Genomic DNA, 18176 nt, shown 5'->3' with positions numbered 1-18176 from the left:
ACAACAGGTCTTTGGAAACTGAACCTTACATTTATGTTGTATTTTTTTATTATGAAAACAATAACATAAATCCATTATTCTGAAATATACAAGATAAGAGCTATGAAAGCCTTTTACCATGAAGTATCTTCACAACAAACATAAGTCATCTTGAATGCAAGTATCTCACAGTCGGCCTCATTTTTTTTCCCCAAGGCTCCACTAGCAACCCCTTTTTTATTTTCTATCTGTGTTTACCTGAAAAGCACTGTAACCCAAACAGCTAGGAGGTGGCATTCTTTTTCTGTACCATGTCTAGTCTGTAACCTTGAAGCAGCTGATTGAGGAGTGTTTTCTCGCTGTCACATTTTCGGGTTATCAAGGGAGGGAAGGGATTTCCTTTATACTCTAGCACTGCCATTTTGGCTCTGTCAAGGGTCTTTCTGTTTGGAATCTGGTACATGTGTGTGTAATGAGATGCTTGTTTCGAAAATCTAGGAGCCAGCACTTTGAACAGCTTGTGGATCAGGTCCTTTTCCTAAAAAATAAAAAAAAAAAAAAAATTTGAAGGGTATTCTTGAATGAAGAGCCCAATGAAATGTGCATTATTAGACCAACTGTGAGAAAGCAGGCATGTTCATTCAGTTATATACTTAATGAGTACTGATGAATACATTGATTTTTTTTTTTGGCTACAGAAGCAGTTGCACACAATTACACATGATCATGGATCAATGTTTGGCTTGGGCGCCATTTGTATGGACTACGCGTTCTCCACATGCCTGCATGTACTTTCCTCAGTTTCCCCCCATATCTTTAAGATGTGAATGTTATTTTAATTGCATTTGCTAGTGAAATTGCCTTTGAATGAGTAACTCTGGTTTTGCCAAATTCTTAATGTGTTCTTGTACTCCAAGTGGATAAAGAAAGTGCATGGATATATTTCTTAGGCAGGATAATAACCATAGAAAGCTTACCGTAAGCCAGTAGTTTGCTAGTTTCATTGCCTTTTGGTCCGTGTCTCCTTTCTTCGCATAATCGATAATCTAAAAACAGTAAAAGAAGCAAGAAAAAAATGATGGTTTAGGCAAAACTGCATGAATTTGTAAGTTAATTTATCATTATTACTGATAAACATCTTAAGCCATAATTTACTTTTAAAACACATGAAACTCCAAATTGAATGTAACACCAAGAGCAACACAGCATACAAGAGACCTGCAATCAAAACATGATGAGCGTGTTTTTAATATTAACTACTAAGAAGGATGCCATGTATTCATCAAGTACCTATAAGAAGGGGAGTGTGACCTTGGTATTTTTGTGTCACTGGGATACCCACGCCTTGGTTACCATTCCTGGCCTGGTGACACATGTAGGCAAATTAGGATATACAGGGTTATAACAAGGATAATTCCCGATGACAGCTCTTTCCCTTCATTACAAGTCCTAAGGAGTCAATTTAGGTCTAATAAGTTGATGAGTTTCTGAGACATTACAAGTGGAAGGGTGCCCAAACATTTGCACAAGACAAAAATTACTGCTTACATTCATGAAATACAATATAACACTACTTTAACAGTTGACAAAAGATTTGTGTTTGAATATACAGTATGAGAGACATTCAAAAAGTTTCCACAATTTCATATTTTTGTTGAAAAGAGTAAAGATGGGAAAAGTAGTAATTGGGCATTAAAAAGTCGGTACGACACTGGGAAAATTGCATTACAAAGGAAGCTGGCCATGTAGAAAAGTGATGTAATTTGTTTTTGGAATTCTTAATAAATGGAGTAAAAAAAGTTAGGAAAGTTTTTGAATATCCCTCATGTTTTTTTTTTTTTGTAATCAATTTTCTTATCAATGTTAAAAATAAATAGTAAGGCAACAAGAAAAGGATATAATTCATTTGTGAAATTTCTGAGGGGAACAACCCTAGACGTTATGTGATGGTATACATCAATTCTAATACTCTGAAATAGCTTTACAGGAAAAATATCAAACAAAACACCGGGCTTTGATGGTATGTACCTCCTCATGCACTTGACAACGGGAACCCCGCCACCCGCTTTCCGGCGTGTCTTTTTGTCTACCTCAGGTATTGGTCTACCCTTTTCTTATGGGGTTGCACGTTCACTACTTTCAGCTGTCCTTGTCAGGTGGTTTGTTGGGTGGTAAATGCGGCAGCGCGCTATCAGCGCATGCTCACAACCAACCAACCTTGGGCTGGAAGGACAGGGACCTCCTAAAGCGTGGTGTTGAATCGAAATGGAATACGTTTTGTTTTAGTTATGACACGCGTTCTATGGAAATTAATTAAAGTGCCTTTCGCTTTTGTGCTGCATTTTAAAGTGACACGAAAATCGCGCGTCGTAGTGAAAAGCAATCAGTCGTTTGGCTGATGTGTTTTTCACCGTGACACGCACCACGCGCATACGCCAGACATGTCAATGTTGTTAACACGTTGGAGTGCATTTAATTTTGGCACAGTTAATCCTCCATTGAAAACAAGGATGCAGAGTAAAATTATATTTGTATCTATCTAAAAATACTAGTAAATGATGGAGAAAATTCTATTATTGTCGTTAAAACATACCAAGTTGAACTTCACAAACAAAACCATCTGCACATTAATTCAAACACGAATATAAAAAGTAAGTACACATCGCGACAAGAACGCGTCCTCATACACAACAGCCATATCAAAATAGCACCACAGTTGTGCAGCTCCATCGATCTCACCTTTTCGGCATAGAATCGCACCTCGTCAGCCCGCGCCCAGGTGGTCTCAATTCTTTCGTGTCGCACTAGGCCAGTCAGAAGACCTCGCAAAAGATTAAGACGCGACTCGGGCCCGAGGCCCATCCGTCGACCAACGCGTCCATGCGAAATTAAGGAAACCAAAGACAACCGCATAACTTTGAATACACCGGCACAAAATAACAGTTCTCGTAAAGTGCTGCACTTCAAAAAATAAAGTTCGGGTGGATGCTCACCCTGACGTCGTTCCTATAATAAAATCGTTCCTACCCGGCACTAAGCTGCGCAGAAAGGTTCCGTAGCAAAGTGACGTAACCCCCATTAAAGGGACCGTCCGTCCGACTGAGTGTCACCCTGCAGTCGGGGCGGGTGGAAAAATCTGGATTAGCCTCCGCTGTATTTTTAAATAGAGTTTCGATTTATGATCAAATTTGAACCTAAGGTTATTATTTTTTTATTCGGGACATTAATACACATTTGTACATTGAAAAAATTGTTTTGATTATTTAATGTGACTCGTATATATTTTTGGGCGCTGAAATCAAAAATGAAAACCATTTTTCTCCACCACGTAACATTTTTACACAAAACATTTTATTTTTTAGCTGTCAATTATATACATTTTTTGTTTTCATTATTTAACTTTAATGATAATCTATTTGTATTGTTTAAAGCAAAAAAGTTTATTCGATATTCAGGTCACTATTTAACCGGAGTTACACACGGTGATGTGTCCTAACTGCAGGTAGCAGCACGTGAAGCCATTAGAAATTAAAAGAGTGAAAAAAAAATACTATATACAGATACAACTTTCTCTTGATACTGAAATAGAGATAAAGAGTTGGCGGTATAATTCAAGAAAGATGCATATTTGATTTGCTGTGCTTACATTACCTGACCAAGTGCAGAAACTTGGTAGTGAATGCAGAATAAGGGAGACACAACAAAAGAATCCTAAAAGGAGGACTTCTTCATAATAGTAAGAAAAATTCATCTATACCTGTTGGTCATTTTTTGCATTTAAAATAAACCTGCAAGAACTTTGAAAACCTTGAGAAATTAACTACAGTGAGCACCGTTGGCTCATATGTGGGATCTGAAAAGTTCTCTGTATCTTACTGGGTCAGCATTCAGGGCATACAGAATTCCCAGATTTTCTCTAAGAGTGGGATAGCGGAGCTATGAATTGAAATTGGGTTCAGAAGGAGTTTCCTATTTCCTCTGTGGCTAGTTTGATGGAGGACATTTTTGTGGGACCCAAGATTAGAAAACTGAAATGTTTCTAGACTATTAATAGCTCATTTAAAATGGCTGTCTACACTAAAGTGTGACTTTAGCTGTGACACTGAATTGGATGAAGAGAGTTCCAAAAGCAGATGTTTGGTTGAACATTATTTTACTCATGTAATAGAAATGTAATCAGAAACATGTGACGAAATCTCTATATATCCAAAATTCCCTTCAATACGTCTGCACATCATTCTCTGTGTTCGTGAGGGCTTTTCTGCAAGTACTCCGGTTCTTTCTGTTCTGTGCACTTTTGGTTGATTGCTGAATCTAAATTTGTGAGTCCAGGTGTGAGTGAATATGCCCTTTGATGTACTGGCACCCTACCCAAAGTTTGCTTCTGGCTCATAGTATTACCAGAACAGATTATAATTGAAAAACTTAACTAGAAGTAGAAAGTTAAATGGATGGATGGTTGGACATTTGGTGGAACAAGACATAATCATGAAACACTAAAATAGAACAGAATTACTAGAATCCACTGATCAGTTTTCAAAAGTATGTGAAAGTCACTCAGACTAATAAGATTACAGCACATTTGACTATCTTGATGTCCTACTTTTCCTTGCTTCATGCTTTTGTGGAGAGTCCAGGCCCTAGCAGGTAGAAGAACACTTCTTGGTTGTCATTTTGCACTGAATGTTATTCTACTATATAGACTTTACTTTATATTCCTCTACCAATGAGTAAAAGAAAGAAGATGTTGAAAAATGAATAACATTTTGCTAGCTATTAAATGAATTGTGAAAATAAAACAACTGGGGTCTCACATTAATTTTGCAGCATCATTTTAAAATATCAACCAAGAAATGCACCGATAAGAACCAAAAGTAAAACACTAAACTGAATTGGATTAAGTCCTAAAACTTACAGAAGATCTCTTACCAAATGAATGACTGTTACATGGGATTACCTTTTAGAACTCCAGCACCATGTACTCGTGCAGTCACTCACTGCACAGCTCGACAGACATATCCCAATATCAACAGCTCAGTAGCGATTGGGAAATCCTTACAATAAAGAAGAAGTGAGCATAGAATCTTCTGCCAACTGTATGTAGCAGGATGGAAGACTGGAATATCCATCTCTACCACATGGAACCAGAGTTGTGACACATCTTGCATCTGCTTGAGATGTTTTGGTACATGTGCCAACTGAGAAAAGATTTAAAAATAAATAATTATATCTGCAAATTAGGGGTGAAGAGAAAAATCAGATCAGTACAGGCTTTCCATATTTCTTTATCTCAATAAAATTAAGCATTAAAAAAGCTTCAAAGTCTTGAAATAAAAATATCACTGAGAACAAAAAAAATAGATTTGTTATTCGGCAAAATTAGAGTTTTTCAAGGGTCCGAATATCTTTGAAAGTGGTTTCTAGATATATTATAAATTTGTATTATAATACATAATATTGAAGAAGAAAAAATCGCAGTATTATCTTATTGTAAACCCACATATCAGGATAATAGAATATTGTGAAGTTACTAGCAATTTCAATCTAGTAAATACAGAACTATACACAATAGACCATCACAAACCATACTCATAGTCAAAGAAATGTACCTGTAGGACTGTGCCACCTCCACCTCCACTCCCTAAATAGTGACTGGATGTAAGTTTGGTGCGGTCAAGTCAATAACCAGTTCCTTGGTTTTGTTGATGTTAAGATGCAGACAATTCTCTTTGTACCAAGGAACAAACTTCTCCACCAGACACCAATGCTTGGTCTCATCACTTTCATCAGTACACCCCATAAGAGCAGAATAATATGAGAATATCTGCAAGTGACATGACCTGGTGTTATATTTGTAATCGGAGACGTACAGAGTGAAGAGAAAATGAAACGTGTGCTCCAGAGTTGCTCACATCCGTATCAGAAACATAGTCCTTGACTCTGACAAACTGTGGTCTGCTCAAGAGATAGCCCATTATCCAGGACACCACACTGCTAATCCACCTGCATGCCTCTGAGTTTACCCCTTAACAGGGATGGCTGGATGATACTGAAGACACTGGAGAAATCAAAAGACATAATCCTCATGGTGTTGCCAGCTTTGTCCTTTGTTATCTTACTATGTTCATGTGCTAAATTTATTAAGCTGTAGTTTCTGCTCATTGCTGAAAAAACTCGTAAACACTACTTCAAACCAATACTAAAAAAATCAAGTGTTTTTATGTCATTACTATGTGAATTATTGAATACCAAAATAATTTCAGGTATATTCATGTACACAAATTCTTTAAAGCTGCTTAATTAAGAGTACACTTTTGAAATGAGGTTTGCCAGTTTGTCAGGTTTGTGACATTTGCTATTGTGAGGTTGTGTGACACCTACAGATGAGCATATTCAATAGACAAATCATCTTTAACTTTTCAAATCTTTGTCTCCTTTTTTAGATTGTCCCAACTTTAAGGCTGCCTTTGTAAATAAACTTTTATTTTTAAGCCGCACGTGTCCATTTATTATTTCTTTAGCCTTGGTTCTGTTGTTTTCAAGCTGACTCATGAAAATGGTCAGAATTTGCTTTTTTATGTCCGTGTACTAATGCAAAATTAGTCATTGGACTGAATTGACAATGATTACTCATAACTGGAGAGACTGTGTTCTATTCACTCCCATACCATATAAATATGTGCTGTTTGTGCTTTCACCACATTTTAGTTGTTATAATTATTAAAGTCTGTTTGATTTCAGAAACACAACTAACTACAGAAATGAAGTGACTGCTGATTCAATATCAGAAATTAAGTATTCAGTTTAAGAAAACCCGCTCACTGTGTATCTCAGATTCTGCACCTCTGTTAACACATTACATTTTGTATCGTTTTGTCACAGAAATGTCTGGGAAACATTACTGTTAACTGAATAAATTTTATTTTTAAATGACCATATGGAGCATGTGACCACTGTGGCAAGCGGCTGGGGGTGGCACCCAGCCGGGATGCCCAGAAGGACCAGAGAAGAGATTACACCTCCTCCAGACCACAAGGGTGCAACCACCCTGGTGGCTTTGGGGACCATGGGAACAGAGCTTAGAAGCTCAACCCTATAGGGGCCCGTGGTCACCGCTAGGGGGTGCCCTAATGCCCGAGGAGCCCTGGCCCTCAGCGTTGGAGACCAGGGACACCTGGAGTGTCTCCGGGTGCACAACCGGTACTTCCGACACATTTGGGAGTGCCGGCAGAAGCTAATCGGGAAGCACCTGGAGCACGTCCGGGTGTGTATAAAAGGGGCCACCTCCCTCCATTCGATGGCTTGAGTCGGAAGGAAGAGAGACGGAGCTCAGGTGGAAAGGAATGGAGGCGGCCTGAGGTAAGGAGGCCTGGACTTTGGGGAAGTTTTGGGGTTGTGTGTTCACTAATTATTGTAAATAATGTATAATAAACGTGTGTTGGGTGAACTATCGGTGTCCGCCTGTCTGTGTCCGGGACATGTTTCACAAAAGCTCCTTTACTTTGAAAATGTAGCAGAACCTTTATGCTTCTTTGTGGTGTAACTGACTCTGTGACAGTCTTCCTGAGGCTTTGAGGCAACAGTGTCAACACAATCTACAGACACATGGTGGCAAACTGCATTTCTTCTTGCAGTGCTTTTGTTTGCAGTGATTTCTTTAAATGAACATTTTGTTAAACAACAAGTTGTACAACAATAGCTTATAATGGCAGTAAATATGATATTTTAGTGTAATAGAAATCACTCAAGGTTGCAAGGTTACCTGCAAATATTTCAGAAGTGCTCTGTGATACGGATGATAATTAAGCCACTCCTCAGGACTTGTTGATGATCAGGGTGGCCAGTACAGAAGTAGTACTGGTGAATTAGCCATCTTCACACTGCAGCAGGTGAGTACTTCCTTTTGTAGAACTGAGCATCCAGGAATTGGCCATCTGTAGCATTTCTTCTTGAAGAACAATGTGGAGGATAAGCTTATCCTTTCCTGACAGAAGACAATGGGAATACCAGATGGCCACAGCCTGCTAATGGTGGAAGGAGTCGGTTACAAGAGCTTTACTCTGCCAATTCTGTCAACCTTGAATTCTGAAGGTATTTCCTGGAACAAAGTCACTAGCGAGCAATTGCCCAGAGTCTCGCTTTCTCGGTTTCACATCCTCACATAGAGAAGCTGGCTGTGAAACCAGGGCTTCACAGTCACAAATGTATAACTACCCAGTTAAGCAATAGAGAAATTTACCCTATTGCCCCCCCCCCCCCCCCCCCCCCCCCACCCAAAAACATTTAAACGAGCAGGCTTGTGACTTCTAAATGGCAGCTGGAAGGGTTATCACATTATATAGCCTATAGGCTCTCACTTGGGCTTGCTTCCCCATCCCAGCAATATAAAAACTATAGTTTTGTTTTCTAGGCATATTTCTACATATACTAATCCCCCTTTCCCACTTAATTCTAAAGTGGTAGACTACACCCAGTCTTACCTAAATCCACTCTGCAAGAAGAGCCTTTAGGCTGAATCCAAATCATATCTAAGACAGCCATGGATGATGTAGAATATTTTCCAGTGCTGGACGATCTGCACTTCTTGAAGATAAGCAATCACTAATTAAACTCTTGCATTCTGTTTTGGAAACAGAGAGTTAGCTTGTTAGTGTAGACTTTCTGACCGTTGGAACATTAATAAACCACAGCCTTCTCAAACCCACTTAATCTAATTTAGGGTCAAAGTCCATCAGAGGCTATCCTGACAGCACTGAGCACAGATTGGAAACCAAACCTGAAAAGGATGCCTCTCTATCCTCAACACATTAGCCTTATCTGGTTTCTTACCCTCTGAGATGTCACAAATGAAGACCAGTCTGTCTTTATCATCTCCTAGGAAGGGTGCACATCCAGAAACCATTCTGTATAGGAGGACTCCAAGTGACCATACGTTATTTTGTATTGCAATATTCTTTTTTTCCCAGATGGGTTGAAGTGATAAGCATGGGAATATATCTAGGAGAAAATGCAGAAGACTATCATAAATTCCTTTAAACATAATCAAAAACACAGGAATCCCAAGTTCATTCTAATTTACCATCACACTCGATGTAACCCGTTTCCTTGAGAAGATCTCCAACACCAAAATCGATTAATTTAACTTCATGAGTCTCTGTCTGTACAATTATATTGTTGGCCTTGAGATCATTATGGAAGACATCACAGGCATGGCAATGAATTACAGCTTCAACTATCTGCCTAAAAATGAATTTGGCCAGAGACTCTTCAAGCTTATGTTGATCTTGATCACTGAGAAATTCAAGCAGGTCTTGACATGGATGTGGATGCTCCATCACTAGAATAAAGCCAGAAGATGTCTCAAATTGATCCAGAAGCTGGATAACCCTGGGAGATGAAGGTGCTTGGTTGACCAACTGAAGAAGTACAATTTCTAAGGGTAAAGGCTCTGATCCAATAGGCTGTAATGGAGTGAAAGTCAGAGGTTAGAACTGAATACTATGTTCCGAATGAGAAAGAGCTCAAAACATGTTAGGTAAATTGGATCCTCAAAATTGGTGCGTTGCAAGTGTAGGTGTCATTTAGCACATGGACCCAGCGATGTAACAGTGCCTTATTCTGGTTTGCTTTATCCCTTAGGACAATCACAACCATGAATGTGATTAGGTGGGTTTGAGTATGTTTAACTATGTTACATTTTTAACAACTATTAATAGTTAGATGATGTTATCAGAATGGTCACATGGTCATTCTAGATGTGTCAGAAATATCACAAAGAACAAAGAAAACCGTGGATAGCGCTTTGAGTACTGAGAAAAGCGCTATATAAATGTAATGAATTATTATTATTATTATTATTATTATTATTATTAAAAAGTTACCTCCTTGAAAGTCATGGTTTTCAGTTTGTAGCGGGGCAACATAATAATAGTATATTCAATGTGCTGAGTGCGTTTAATTTCATCGTCCCGTTTACTGTCCGTTATATGTGCGTCAGTGAATGTTGTCCCCGTAAATGAAAAGGGTAGGGATGATGGAGAGAGACTGCAGCCTCGAGACGGAAATTGCCTGTCAAACTCACCTGATACATCTGGGACATTGCATATTTAAAAAAGAGGAGCGAAAGGCATAGGAGGACAAAGAGGAGAGGGAGATAGAGAAATCGAGGAGCGAAAAAGAAGACAATTTAACCATTCATTTATCAACTCATCACTGCCGATCATTGCTTTAGTCCGCTGCTTGCTTTTTCAACATCCGATTCAATATCACGACAGCCAGAGCCGAGAAACCCCGGGGTTCGGATTCATACCAGCAATTGCCAGGACTATTCACGGTGAGGTCATTTTGTTTTCGGTAAGGAGCACAATAACACTACAGCCAGTATCAATACCGCCAGACTTTATTTTGGACTTATTTTTCACGACATTTCAATCGCTGTGTTTACCTAATCTATGCTTGTATTTGTATTACGTGTTTTTATTTATTGTTTAGGGACAAGGGAGGGTTCAATGTAAATATCTGTATATTCGTGTTTTTATATAGTAATTAGTCACTGGTGTCTTTGGGATAGTGGTGTTTTGCGCGCACATATCTACGCTATTGAATATTTGTTGTCTTTTTCATTTTCAATACATCCGTGTTTGATTTTACATTCCTGTCTACTGTTTGTTGGTTATTTCGTCATGTGGGGAAAAAAAGTACAACTTGTAAGGAGCATCCATCCATCCATCCATCCATTTTCCAACCCGCTGAATCCGAACACAGGGTCACAGGGTCTGCAGGAGCCAATCCCAGCCAACACAGAGCACAAGGCAGGAACCAATCCCGGGCAGGGTGCCAACCCACCTCAGGACACACACAAACCAAGCACACACTAGGGCCAATTTAGAATCGCCAATGCACCTAACCTGCATGTCTTTGGACTGTGGGCTTGTTATTAGAGCAAGAAGCCTCGGGTGATCCAAGGAATAGTCTTGGTAGTGTAGTGGCCGGTCTGGGTAACGGGTCGGCCTTGGCCCAGTGTGTGACATTTGCATCTTTTTCTTTGTGAAAATTCATACTGATGATTAAAAATAATTAAATATAAACAAAGACTGTGAAGGATAAAGGGGTTTAAAGATTAGGATATGAAAGAACTACTCTAAGAAGATGCCGCCTGGCCTCACACTTAGGCTATGTTCATGCTACTGTGTTTTCATTTAAAAAGGGTGTTTTTCCAAAAAAAAAACCAATCTCAGTCCAAATTAGCATTTTCACATTGTTTACAAAAATGTCTCCATCCACACTAAAATCACCAAAATCACTAAAATCACCAAAAATGCATGTGATGTGGATGTTCATCTACACTGGAACTGCATGCATCAGTGGGAAAATCCTTGTAGTGGTGGTATGCCACCAGCTGTGGGATTTATTGCAGAACAGCAGCGATTTATGCAATTTAGATGCATACAGGTGAATAACATGACAAGCATCATGGAAATGAACTCTTCTCTGCCTACTATGTTGGAATATGGTTTTCAACAGTGAGGTGTGACTAGTCAGGGAATGAGATATTGTAATGAGCAGGATCCAATCAGGGAAGGGCAATGTGATAAGCAGGAGCAAATCAGACTGCTATTAGAAGTCGGTGTTTCTACCCATCCACATTGCAATGCCAAGACAGTGTTTCAGAGGTATGCAGCCCTTGAGAGTAATTTCAAAAATCTCCATTTTTGGGATTAAAAATGCCAGGGTGGCATGAACAAAAGGTGAAAATGGAGACTCTGTGTTTTTAAACAAAAAATTAGGAGAGCGGACATAGCTTTGGATTAAGAGGTATCATGAAGATCCTCCTGGCAATTTGTCACATTCTGCACAGAAATCCTGTTACATTCATACAAATGTTTTGGGACTGTAATGGAAATAAGACATTGCACTCCAATTAAGAATTACAACTGGACTCAAAGAACTGTGAGTCCATCAAATTGCCTAGTGCACTACAACACTTGTCTGAGAATAAATTGACTTTGTCAGAATATTATTGTGGCGCTATAGAAAGACAATGGATACGTTAGGAATTGAATGGGAGTGGACACTAGTTCAGTGTTTGGGAGGCTGGAGCTGGTTTGTAGAAATATGTGTTGCTGTACATTTGGTATGTGCAATCCTGCAACTTTGTGATGGTACCATGCATGAGAGGAGCTACCTACAACTAAAGAATGTAAGGAGTCCAATGCAATGTCAATGTCAGAACACACAGTTAGAAGAAGATCTGTAATAAACCATTAATAAAGCTATTGCCTTAAATGTGTCCACATGCAATTTCTAAAAAAAATTGTCTCCATAAAAATAATAACAGAGCTGCAGGTCCTAGATTTCAAAAGAGATGACAAAACTGAGGCACTTGAATACAGGAAACTCACCAAATTTTCTTAACTCTGCCTTTCAACAAAACAACAAATGAACAGAAAAATGCATTTTCAAATAAGGTGGTTTAATGAGAGAACAATTAGTTTTGCAGCTTCACAGCTCCAGAATCCTGTGTTCAAATCCCAGCCTGGTCATTGTCTATTCTCCCCGTGTCCCTGTGGGTTTCTTCCAGGTATTCTGGTTTCTTCCCACCTCCAAAAGATGTACAGGTTACACTGAATGGTCTCCCTAAATTGACCATGTGTGATGTGTGTGAGTGTGCCCACCGATGGTCTCTCATCCCATCCAGGGTTGATTTCCATCATATTGCCTAGAAAGGTTTCAATGTCCCTGTAACCCTATACAGGAAAAACCAAGTTAAAAAATAAACAGATGAATGGAATTTTCAAAAGTACATTATTAAACACTCTGGTCCAAATCATGATGCTCTACAAACAATACAAAAAAGTTATGAAAATGTAGGCATGTATTTAAAGTCGATACTTATGCACTTACCAGTTCGATCCACCTCTGAATGTCTGGCTTTCTTATATATTTTATTGCAACCTGAAAAAATGTTTTGGCATAATGGAGATTAAAAACAACAGAGCCTGAACATTACATTCACTTATCTTCTGATCGGCAATTAATTGAATTTCTGTCAGGCCAAGCAGAATCCTGCACAATGTTAGAGCATTAGAAGTAGGGCACATCTGCTAGGTCATTCGGAACTTTTCTTGTATTTACACAATCTTAATGTTTGACAAAGGACTCAAGTGTGAATGTTCTTGTGTTTTGTAATATGTAAATAGAATTTATCAGTTACAAAAAAATCATGTTTATTCACGAATGGTTAACAGCCAGCTGTAGGAACATTATGATGTTAAAAATATCTTTAGGGTGAGGTACAGCTTACCATGGTCATATTTTTAAACATGCACTTCCCACAAAGTGTCATGTTTAAATTGATGGCAGTGGGAAGACACATTTTATTTATTTATTTATTTTTACTTTTCTTTTAAACCTGAATAAATGAGGTTTTAGTGATTTTTTTTTTAAAATATTTAACATTAAGAGACATTTTACTTAAACAGAAGTGCTCTAATGTTGTGAAAAATTTAGCTTATGTAGATTTGGTACACATTTTTATTTTGCATTAAATGACAGTGATTAAAAAGGTTGTACAAAGTTTGTTTTTTAAGTTCTATTTATTTTGATGTAATTACTCATATAAAAAAAATCTATTTTCTTAAGCTTCTGTTGAAGCTCTTTGGGCAAAATCTGAGGTTCTATTACTATATACAGTATATTTAACTAGTTATTATAATCTATTTTAAGAACACTGTAAATCTTGTATAAAGAAGAAGAAATCATGTAGGGACACCTCAAATTAAAAATACATGCACATACACACATATATCTAGATGGAGAGATTAGATTAAATAAACTTTATTAATCCCATGGGGAAATTCAGATGCATACAGCAGCAGAAACATAAAAACAAGGACACCGACTCGCAGGACAAATAATACGGCTAATCTATAAAATATGTGTGAGTGTGTGTGTGTGTGCAAACAGTGGATTTATAAAGTACTGTATTTGGACCCCTTCATGTTTTTCACATTTTGTTATGTTGCAGCCTTATGCTAAAGTCTTTTCAATTAAGTTTTCCCTCATTAACTCATTCAGGGCAGATATCGACTTTTGTCAACAGGAGGGGTTGAGGGTGGCAATCAACCATAAATGGTGACAAAACCCACCTTTACAGTTTAGTTTGACTCAGTTGGATAGAAAGAAAGTTAACTTTGTTGGTTTGACCGAGATTCTCTGCGCTCACACTAGTAGTGAAGAGCAAACAACGGCAAATATGGCATGGGCATTTGGCGAGAAATCGGAGCAAATGTACAAAGCAAAATACTCCATTGATGACGCTGAGTTGGACTCTGACTCCAGTTTTGATTTAAGTGATCTGGAGATTGAGATTGAAAATGAAAAGTGAGGTACCGGCAATCAGCTGATTCGTCCCCAGCTGATCATGCAGCTGACTCACTTACGGCAATGCTCCGCCTGGGAGGACCCCCACTTACAATGACGAGAGGTACAAACCAGGTGGCATTGCATTGTGCCATACAAAGACAGCCTGGCAGCCAGTCAGTCGCGCATTCTTGCCAGCTGACGTGCTGCCCATGAGTGCCTCAAGCCATAAGAGGTGGTGAACTGGTGGCCACAGTACACAGCAACAGATGTTTTATGTTGATTTATGTGTGAAACCATCACTTTGTGTGCTTTTCAGAAAACTGCATGTTTTTGGGAAGAAATATTCAGCCCTCAAAGAGTTTAAGCAACACCCAGTATCCCAAAATGACAAAGCAAAAGTTCAGTTATAGGGATTTTTGGCAAATTTACTAAAAATAAAAACTGAAATTGACACAGGTATTCAGGCACCTTCTCAGTATTTCACTGATGTAGCTTTGCCAGCATTTCCAGCCAAGAGTCTTCTTGGGTCTGATGTGACAAACATTGCGCAACTAGATTTGTGGCTTTTCTGTTATTCTTCTCTGGAGATCGTCTGAAGTTCTGTCAAGTTGGATGAAGCCCATGCATGGACAGCTCTTTTCAGGTCTCTCCAGAGATGTTCAATTGGGTTCAAGCCTGGGCTCTGGCTGGGCCACTCAAGAACATTTACAGAATTGCCCCAAAGTCACTTCTTTGTTGTCTTTGCTTGGTGGTTAGGGTCATTGTCCTGTTGGAATGTAAGCCTTCAGCCCAGTCTGAGATCCAGAGTATGGTGGAGCAGGTTTTCATTAAGGATATCTCTGTACTTTGCTCCATTCAGATTTTTTTCAATGCTGTCTAAGTCTCCCAATCTCTGCTGTTGAAAAACAAAACCAGAGCATGATGCTGCAATGACCATGCCTCACCATGGTATTATTCAGGTATTGAGTGGGGCTTGGTTTCACCAAAAGGGCACTCTTGCATTTGAGGACAAACAGTTCAATCTTGGTTTCATTAGAGAATTTTGTTTCTCATAGTCAGAGAGTCCTTTAGATGTCATTTTGCAAACTCCATGTTAGCTTTCATGCTTTCTTTGGCCACTCTGCCATAATACTCGGATTAATGGAGTGTTGCAGTAGTGGATGGCCTTTTGGAAGTTTGTCCCATCTTACACTGCAAATTTTTGGCCCTAACACAATTTGGACTATGTGTCTTCTTCAACAGTTCTGATTCAATGTCTTACTCAATAAACCAGCTGCACTTCATCTTCAGTGCATTGCCAGACAGCATGGGATATCTTCTGATGGAGAGCAAAATTCACAGTGAATTCAATGAAAAAGTAATCTAGTGGGGGGTACAGCTTCCTACACCATGGCAGGATAACTACTCTCCTCAACCAATAGTTGAAGGGTCTTATAAGGAATGTAGTGTTAATCTTTCCCTGGAGTATTTTGTCTATGGTCATTATGCATAACATAATATTTGGTGAAGACCAAACTCAAGGTGACAGCACATGAATTTTGTACCAACCGTTAAACGTGGCAATGGACAGAAGATGTTTTGGGGCCATTTTACTGCCAGAGAACCTTGATGTCTTGTGATTATTGAGCCTACAATGAACTCCTCTTTAGACTGGAGTATTGAAGAGAAAAAAGAGGCCATCTCTCTCACAGCTGCAGATTTTCGGATATTGAACCATGCAAAATGAAAATAATTATAAACCTATCAATTAGTCTAAATTTGAGTGAAAGAGAAAGGAAAGGATCAAGGCTTTTAAATGGTCAAGTCAATGCCTAGACCTCAAATGCTTTAAGATGCTTAGGACCTTAAGAGAGCTGTGTATAAACAAAAGACCTCAAAGATCAAGAATTTAAGGAGAACTGACAAGAATTCGTCCAACTACTGAATCTGCATGATTTTACACCTTGTGTTGCTGCCACATGATTGGCTGATTAGATAAATGCATGGAAAAGCAGGTATACAAGTATTCATAATAATTTGCTCAATACATGCATGTGTGTGTGTGTTTTGCACTGTTTTGGCATAATTTCAGGCAATCTGAGCATTAAACATTTAGAATTTATTACAGATATGACAGATGGAAAACATACTTGTATGTCACCTGTTAAATAGAGGATATCAGCTACAGGCATACAGTTTTAATAAACTGTACTTACCAGTAAATTATCTTTCTTCCTATGTCCTGAATATACTTTCCCAAATCCTCCTTGCCCAATATAATTGCCCACCGTGTACAGCTGTAGCAAAGAGTTGCACTCTGGGGGACAAAAGACAAACCCTTCATCCCATCAAAGTTCACTTGGCACATGTATTCATTCAGCTGACTGTTTGTATTCTGTTTCATTGGTTCTCTTTCCAGTGAAGTTTTTGTTGCTCATCTTCTTTATTTTTTGTGATATAATAACTGATCATTGAAAGATGAGATAGTTACTCAAAACATTAACTGTTAATCAGTGCAATTCATGTCAAGTTACAAAGATGTCATTGATTGTTTCAGGTTGTAAAGGCTTACTCTGAGACGGCTGTGTGTTTTTGTTCCAGCCACTATAATAACAAAATGTTAAAATATTTTTACAAATTTAACTCTGCTTGTTTCGGGTGATTTTTTTTTTTTTTTCGTAGTCTTGAAAACTATTTGTGCAGGTTATTCTTCTCTGATGCCTGGTCTGTTTTAGTCTGTATACCCTTTAATCCCTTCTTTCCAAAATGTTCCTACTCAGCAGCAGATTTTCCACAGGTCATAGTGAATGTTAGAGTATTGGCCAGTAACAGTCACTCACAGTGGTTTTCTTATGGCCAAAATCACACAAGGTAAATAAAGACATGAAAACATACAAACAATAAAAAGCTATACTAATAAGTCTCCACAACTCATTAGTAAAGATTATTTTACATGCAGGAACTGATCAAAAATAATGATTAAACAAAACGTTACAATGGAGGTTCAATATACTGGCTGATCACCACTTTGGTTGCAGTAAAAACCTCTGCTCCACTCCTATTCTCAGTTTATGTGAGTTTATTATACTATTGTACATTTGTCAGTTGCTTTCACCCAAGTCAGCTTGCAATCTCAAAACCAATTTAAACTTTTTCAGACATGACATGACTTTTGCAAGGTCACACTTCAAGTCAGAAATAGTAATCAAATTGGTTAACTTGCCCTGTTTAAAGTTCAATGCTGTACCAACTAGGCCACACTATAAACAAAACAAATATACCTATGGCCTTTATTACCTAGGTCATCTTCAGTTTCACAAGGGGGCTGCCATCTTGCAATAAAAGAAAAGGACCCCCAAAAGTCATCATCTTCTTCTTCTTCTTCACTCTCACTTGTTTCATACTCTTGTTCCTCTAAAGTATAGGATCGCATGGACCCCTTTTCTGCAAAAATGAAATACAGGGTTTTATTTAGAACAGACCTAACATATACAAAAAGTGCTACATTATTTAAATACTGGCAACATTATCTGTTGAAGGCAGGTTATAGAATAAATGTATCTCTTTCCTTATATGTACCCTCAGAATTCCTCCACCACATTTCCAGGGTATCCTCATGTCTCTCAACCTATCTTGCCCAGCATTTTCTCTTTCAATCACATTCCTATAAAGCCTGCTTCTTAGACTCTGTCACTTGACGATGTGATGCTCGCCTAATGTTTGCTTTTCCACTACCAGCAGTGGTAGACACGTCCCTATTACCTGCTGTGAAAACATTTTTATTTTTGCAAAATTGTCCTATGTTTGGAGGCAATTCTTAGCATTTCTCCTATGCCTTTTCTCAGTATCCTTTT

At 38.4% G+C, this 18176-nt stretch overlaps 1 protein-coding gene across 1 annotated transcript; it reads right to left on the bottom strand.

The window, feature by feature from the left end:
- Window positions 1–43: 43 nt before the first annotated feature.
- mrpl17 (mitochondrial ribosomal protein L17) lies at window positions 44–3001 on the bottom strand. Its single transcript, XM_028823484.2, has 3 exons — window positions 2719–3001; window positions 957–1025; window positions 44–517 (listed from the first exon to the last, which is right to left on the bottom strand). Exons 1-3 carry the CDS (start codon window positions 2890–2892, stop codon window positions 263–265), a joined length of 498 nt encoding a protein of 165 aa, XP_028679317.1. The 5' UTR covers window positions 2893–3001; the 3' UTR covers window positions 44–262.
- Between the last annotated feature and the right edge of the window lie 15175 nt (window positions 3002–18176).

Source organism: Erpetoichthys calabaricus, chromosome 17 (assembly GCF_900747795.2).
Source record: "Erpetoichthys calabaricus chromosome 17, fErpCal1.3, whole genome shotgun sequence".
NCBI classification, from domain to species: Eukaryota; Metazoa; Chordata; class Cladistia; order Polypteriformes; family Polypteridae; genus Erpetoichthys; species Erpetoichthys calabaricus.
Note: the sequence above shows the minus strand (reverse complement) of the source record. Positions and strands in the feature narration are given on the sequence as shown.